The sequence below is a fragment of the Oncorhynchus clarkii genome, unplaced genomic scaffold, assembly GCF_045791955.1.
Source record: "Oncorhynchus clarkii lewisi isolate Uvic-CL-2024 unplaced genomic scaffold, UVic_Ocla_1.0 unplaced_contig_9008_pilon_pilon, whole genome shotgun sequence".
Lineage (NCBI taxonomy): Eukaryota > Metazoa > Chordata > Actinopteri > Salmoniformes > Salmonidae > Oncorhynchus > Oncorhynchus clarkii.
In genome coordinates, this window is record NW_027261077.1 from 141,080 (window position 1) to 147,823 (window position 6,744).

Genomic DNA, 6,744 nt, shown 5'->3' on the forward strand with positions numbered 1-6,744 from the left:
CGACAATGCAGTAATAACCAATGAGTAATCTAACCTAACAATTCCAAATCTACTACCTTATACACACAAGTGTAAAGGGATAAAGAATATGTACATAAAGATATATGAATGAGTGATGGTACAGAACGGCATAGACAAGATGCAGTAGATGGTATCGAGTACAGTATATACATATGAGATGAGTAATGTAGGGTATGTAAACAAAGTGGCAGAGTTTAAAGTGGCTAGTGATACATGTATTACATAAAGATGCAGTAGATGATATAGAGTACAGTATATACATATACATATGAGATGAATAATGTAGGGTATGTAAACATTATATTAAGTAGCATTGTGACTATTATTATTTGACCCTGCTGGTCATCTGAACTTTTGAACATCTTGGCCATGTACTGTTATAATCTCCACCCGGCACAGCCAGAAGAGGACTGGCCACCCCTCAGAGCCTGTTTTTCCTCTAGGTTTCTTCCTGGGTTTTGGCCTTTCTAGGGAGTTTTTCCCAGACACTGTGCTTCTACACCTGCATTGCTTGCTGTTTGGGGTTTTAGGCTGGGTTTCTGTACAGCACTTTGAGATATCAGCTGATGTAAAAATGGCTTTATAAGTAAATACATTTGATTGACTGATGGACGGGTGGCATAGATGGGTGGCATATACAGGTGGCATGGACGGGTGGCATGACGGGTGGCATAGATGGGTGGCATGAAAGGAGGCATTACTGGTGGCATGACGGGTGGCATGACGGGTGGCATGGATGGGTGGCATGGACGGGTGGCATGACAGGAGGCATTACTGGTGGCATGATGGGTGGCATGGATGGGTGGCATGACGGGTGGCATGGACGGGTGGCATGACAGGTGGCATGGATGGGTGGCATGACGGGTGGCATGGATGGGTGGCATGGCAGGTGGCATGGGTGGGTGGCATGGATGGGAGGCATGACGGGTGGCATGGCAGGTGGCATGGCAGGTGGCATGGGTGGGTGGCATGGATGGGAGGCATGACGGGTGGCATGGCAGGTGGCATGGATGGGTGGCATGGATGGGTGGCATGACGGGTGGCATGGATGGGTGGCATGGACTGCATAATAGATGTATAGTAGGAAAATACTATTATGTGGTACTTAACAGAACCATAAACAGTGTTGGGGTGTCCTCACACTGAAGGAGAACAGCCTTTTATTCTAGCATGATGTGGCCTGCGTTCCAAATGGCACCCTATTCCCTATATAGTTCACTACGTTTGACCAGGGCCCATAGGGTCTAAAGTAGTGCACTATGTAGGGAATGGGGTGCCATTTGCGACACAGTCATGGTGTGGAGAGGTTGTGGATAATGAATAACATCACTCAGCACACTGTAACACTCAGAAGCGAAGGATCTGCAAGCTGCTAGACACAGATCTCAGCTTCAATACATCCTGTCAGATATGTGCCTTCCTGCTGATCACCTTTTCTTCACGACTGTCACAAAGGACCTGGGTGAAACAGGACTGAGAGAAGTGCTCTCACAGAGCCCAGAGTAACGGTAGAAACACATCATGTCACAATATGACATTTACCACAGTCTGCATCTCTATGAATTCATTTCCTCCAGGAATATGAAGTGACCAGTCAATACAGATGTTGACTTGATGCTTCTAAATCCACATGGGTCATGTTGATACATGGATGCTGAGGGGGAAACACCAATGTTCTTTTACATTACATTGTAAAGGATACAAGTCCTTATACCTGACTTTTATCAATCATATTCAACATGGATTCAATTGGAAAGAGTCTAGTTTAGGGGTGGATGTAATCTGTTCCTTTTGTATTCTGTGGAAGAAAGGCTTTTCATTAGGCCCATGTGGCTGATGGTCACAAAGTACTGGTCTATGTCTACAATTAATATTGACAGAAAATGGAAATGAGGGACATTGAAGGAAATGAATGTGCACTCACGTGTGAAGCCAGGGGAGGTGTTCATATTGAAGCCTAGATGTTCATTACACTCTGGGAATGCGCACTGCGCACCTACCTATACAGCACATTCTGATTTCATCCGTGCATCCAGAGCCATATTTAAACAGGCCTCCAGCTCTGGTGCACCTGTCGTTGCTGCCCATCTTTTCTCGGCCGCCCGTACAACATGTCATAGACAGACGATGCTTGCAGGGTTACCCAACCACATAGCGCCGGGCGGCCAAACTGATGTTTCTTGAAGGTATGTAGCTATCAATGGAGCAGCAAATTCAGGGTGAGTCGTCAGGCAAATACGACGCTACTACCAGCTACCAGCACTTGTTGCTGCTGCGCAGAACTACTGCGCATCATCGGGCGAGAGATAGTGGCCGAATTGCCAATAGGAAAGTATTGGACCTAATTTTCTGAACATAATTAACAATGGAAAAAAAATGGTAACCAAAAAATATTGTAAGGGACAATGAGTTTACAACTCAATTATAGTGGCAATGGCAGTTCGGAGCGGGAGGACGCGGGAGGAACTGATGAGACAGGTGAACACGACTTTGCGCTTATAAAAGCTGGGGTTTTGGGATTGATTTTTGTCTTAGCCACATGTGGGAATTTGTGCCTTCTGCATGCACTTTGGAGGAAGCGCAAGATGAATACAAGGACCCAACTGTTCCTTCTGCACCTGTGTTTTGCGGACCTAGTGGTCGCTTTCTTCCAAGTCCTACCGCAGCTCTGTATGGAGATTACGCACCGGTTCCGGGGCTCAGATTTCGTCTGTAGGTCGGTGAAATATCTTCAGGTGGTTGGGATGTTCGCCTCCACATACATGATAGTGGCCATGACCATAGATCGGTACCATGCGGTCTGCAAACCCATGGTGTCGTTCTTGAAGGGTTCTTTTAAGAGGTACGTCGCCATAGGCGCAGCGTGGCTGGTCTCTCTGGCTTTCAGCACTCCGCAACTCTTCATCTTCTCTCTCCAAGAACTAGAGGACAACCTGTATGATTGTTGGGCGACATTTATCGAACCTTGGGGTTCTAAAATATACATCAGCTGGATTACTTTATCAGTGTTTGTTCTCCCGGTTATCATCTTGCTGTACTGCCAGATTAAAATATGCACGGGGATATACTTTAACATGAAGAGAAAGGCGCTCCAGGCTTCCACGAGCGACAGGCGCACGGGCACCAAAGGGGTCTCGAGCGCGATGTTGAAGACGGTCAAAATGACATTCGTCATCATTATGGTCTACTCGATATGCTGGAGCCCCTTCTTTGTGGTCCAGTTGTGGTCTGCATGGAGTCCCAGTACAGCGCCCACAAATGGTAAATTCGATTGTATTTGTGTACCTGCTTGTCATTTTACTACATTGTTAGGAGCACAGGTATCTAGAAGCCACGGGTATCTAGAAGCCACGGGTATCTAGAAGCCACGGGTATCTAGAAGCCACGGGTATCTAGAAGCCACGGGTATCTAGAAGCCACGGGTATCTAGAAGCCACGGGTATCTAGAAGCCACAGGTATCTAGAAGCCACAGGTATCTAGAAGCCACGGGTATCTAGAAGCCACGGGTATCTAGAAGCCACGGGTATCTAGAAGCCACGGGTATCTAGAAGCCACGGGTATCTAGAAGCCACAGGTATCTAGAAGCCACAGGTATCTAGAAGCCACATGTATCCAGAAGCCACAGGTATCCAGAAGCCACAGGTATCCAGAAGCCACAGGTATCTAGAAGCCACATGTATCCAGAAGCCACAAGTATCTAGTTTAATCACACTGATTGGCCTCCAGTTCCATTGATTTGCATGACCTTTCCCATTCTTTCTGTGGATTCCTGTAGTGCTATTTTTATCATGCCATATCTCCCCCCCCCCCTCTCTCTCTCTCTCTCTCTCTCTCTCTCTCTCTCTCTCTCTCTCAGGTCCACTGTTTGTCATCATCATGCTGCTTGCCAGTCTAAACAGCTGTACCAACCCCTGGATCTATCTTTACTACAGCTAGGAGACACTATGTTGGACTAGCTCTGGCCCAGGGCGCTACTTTCAGCTTCACAGAAGGCTCAGCATCAGCAAGCCACACATAACACCATGGACCAGAGCTATTGATGGACCATGTGGGCAATATGCTCCACTGCTTCACCTTGTACTGTATGTAGCATTTCTTTGATGTCATTGAAGACCCATGGTTTAGACACATGGAAATATTTTTAAATATCCTCGTTGATTCAACATCAATATTGGAATGTCAAGCAGACCATTTTAGCTATCTGCAGTAAGCAAATGTAATGTATATTCTTTCAAGCTAATATTCTATCAGAGGTGCAGGAACTGGAGCAGTAGAACATTTGAGGTGGCGGGACTCAGTTCCGGTGAGCTCCTGTCCTAATCAATCACTGATTATCTGGGATGACTGGCCACCAGAAAAACTATTGTGAGGAAGGATATGGGCATCGGTGAACAACGAATGGTTGCTTTGTGAGTATAATGTATATTCTTATCACGATCTGGTCCATATATTTATTGATGTGTTTGAGCTCTGACATGTCTTTACATAGATATCTGTATGTTCTCTGTTTTGTGTAATGCAACAATAAAACACGTCTGTACATGATTTGAATAATTCACTGAACACGTCTAAATGTATCTATCTACTAATACGAACATTATTTTAAAATTCTGGTGCAAAACTCTGTTCAGGACGAGTGTAAATGTTTCCTGTAGGTGGGGTCATGTGGTTGTGCTGACTGTGTTTCCTGTAGGTGGGGTCATGTGGTTGTGCTGACTGTGTTTCCTGTAGGTGGGGTCATGTGGTTGTGCTGACTGTGTTTCCTGTAGGTGGGGTCATGTGGTTGTGCTGACTGTGTTTCATGTTGAACACTACTCTGCTCAGGAGGAGTGTAAATGTTTCCTGTTGAACACTACTCTACTGTTGTGTTGATTGCTGCTGCCTTCTCGACCAGGCCTCCCGTGAGACTCTGTGTCTCAAATGGCTTTTCCTGGTTAAATAAAGGTGAAATAAAAAGTTCCACAGGGAAGTGAAATAATTCAGGGGTTTCTGGGAAAGCACACTGTCAAAAGAATAACTCCAATGACTGACATGTGCTTGTGCTCTCTCCCTTCTAGCTTCAAACAAAATGGTATGACACATGCAGGCAGGGTTGGGGAGTATCTGATTACATGTAATCTGATAACCATCAGTTACGTTACCGGCAATAATATTGTAATCAGATTACAGATGCTGTTGAAATACTAGATGAATATTGTAATCAGATTACAGATGCTGTTGAAATACTAGATGAATATTGTAATCAGATTACAGATGCTGTTGAAATACTAGATGAATATTGTAATCAGATTACAGATGCTGTTGAAATACCAGATGAATATTGTAATCAGATTACAGATGCTGTTGAAATACTAGATGAATATTGTAATCAGATTACAGATGCTGTTGAAATACTAGATGAATATTGTAATCAGATTACAGATGCTGTTGAAATACTAGATGGTTACGTCTTCCATTACTTTTAAATTCAAAAAGGATGTTTGCAGGAAAAAATACATTATGACACCTCAATGACACCTCATTCCTCAATGACATTCAATTGTAAAAATACGCAAGTTAAAGTTTGTTCCACCTGTGCAAGTCTGACCACCAATCAGAGAGCACTATGATGACACACCAAATGATGACCACCAATCAGAGAGCACTATGACACACCAAATGATGACCGCCAATCAGAGAGCACTATGATGACACACCAAATGATGACCACCAATCAGAGAGCACTATGATGACACACCAAATGATGACCACCAATCAGAGAGCACTATGATGACACACCAAATGATGACCACCAATCAGAGAGCACTATGATGACACACCAAATTATGACCACCAATCAGAGACTACTATGATGACACACATTTGATGGATCCATTTTGTCTTCTTCTAATGCCTCTTGAAGGGAAAATAATCCGATTACATTACTGAGTTTGGGCAATCCAAAGTTACATTACTGATTACAATGTTGGACAGACAACTAATAACTGTAACAGATACATTTAGAATGTAACCCACCCAACCCTGCATGCATGCTATTGACAGTTTGGTAACACTTTATGTTAAGGTCCCTTAATAAACAATATATAAACAGTTTGTAAAGAGATTACTTACCACTTATTCATCATTATTCCTACATTTGTAAATGTCATTAAGAAATCTCTAAATAGTCATTTACGCATTTATAAACGTTATTTTAAATAATTTATTAACGATTTATGAGATCATTCATAAATTGTTTCATCATAGTATGTTAACTAGTAAATGATTAATCATCTACAATTAATGTACTTATTTGTCAACCTAAGTTATTGTCAACATAAGATTATTGATCATGTATTTGTTAATTGGTTGATTAATGGTTTGACTCAGCATATATTTACATATTTATAAATGTATTTATATACAGTATGTCATCAATGGTATATTTATTCATTGTTAATGAGTACATTTATAAATGTGAGAACATTTACTTACTAATACCTCAGTTGATGATTCATTTAAATCCTTATAAACCATTTACTAATTATTAATAAGCTATTTTGCAGCCCCTAATCTAACGTTGTGAATCCAATGAGTTGCTTTAGCATTACCTAGCCTAGCATGCTGACGAAAAATGCAGTTTAATGAAAAACAAGCATTGAAATCTTCTCAGTTTTGTGGCTTGGATAATGGGATAATTAGGAGTACAAGCAACACCTTCTATTCACGGATTGACGTACGTT

The 6,744-nt window shown here is 42.6% G+C and overlaps 1 protein-coding gene across 1 annotated transcript; it reads left to right on the forward strand.

The window, feature by feature from the left end:
- Nucleotides 1-2,426: 2,426 nt before the first annotated feature.
- Nucleotides 2,427-3,958, forward strand: LOC139404671 (arg8-vasotocin receptor-like). The gene is made up of 2 exons (XM_071147275.1): nucleotides 2,427-3,282; nucleotides 3,879-3,958. Exons 1-2 carry the CDS (start codon nucleotides 2,427-2,429, stop codon nucleotides 3,956-3,958), a joined length of 936 nt encoding a protein of 311 aa, XP_071003376.1.
- Nucleotides 3,959-6,744: the final 2,786 nt, after the last annotated feature.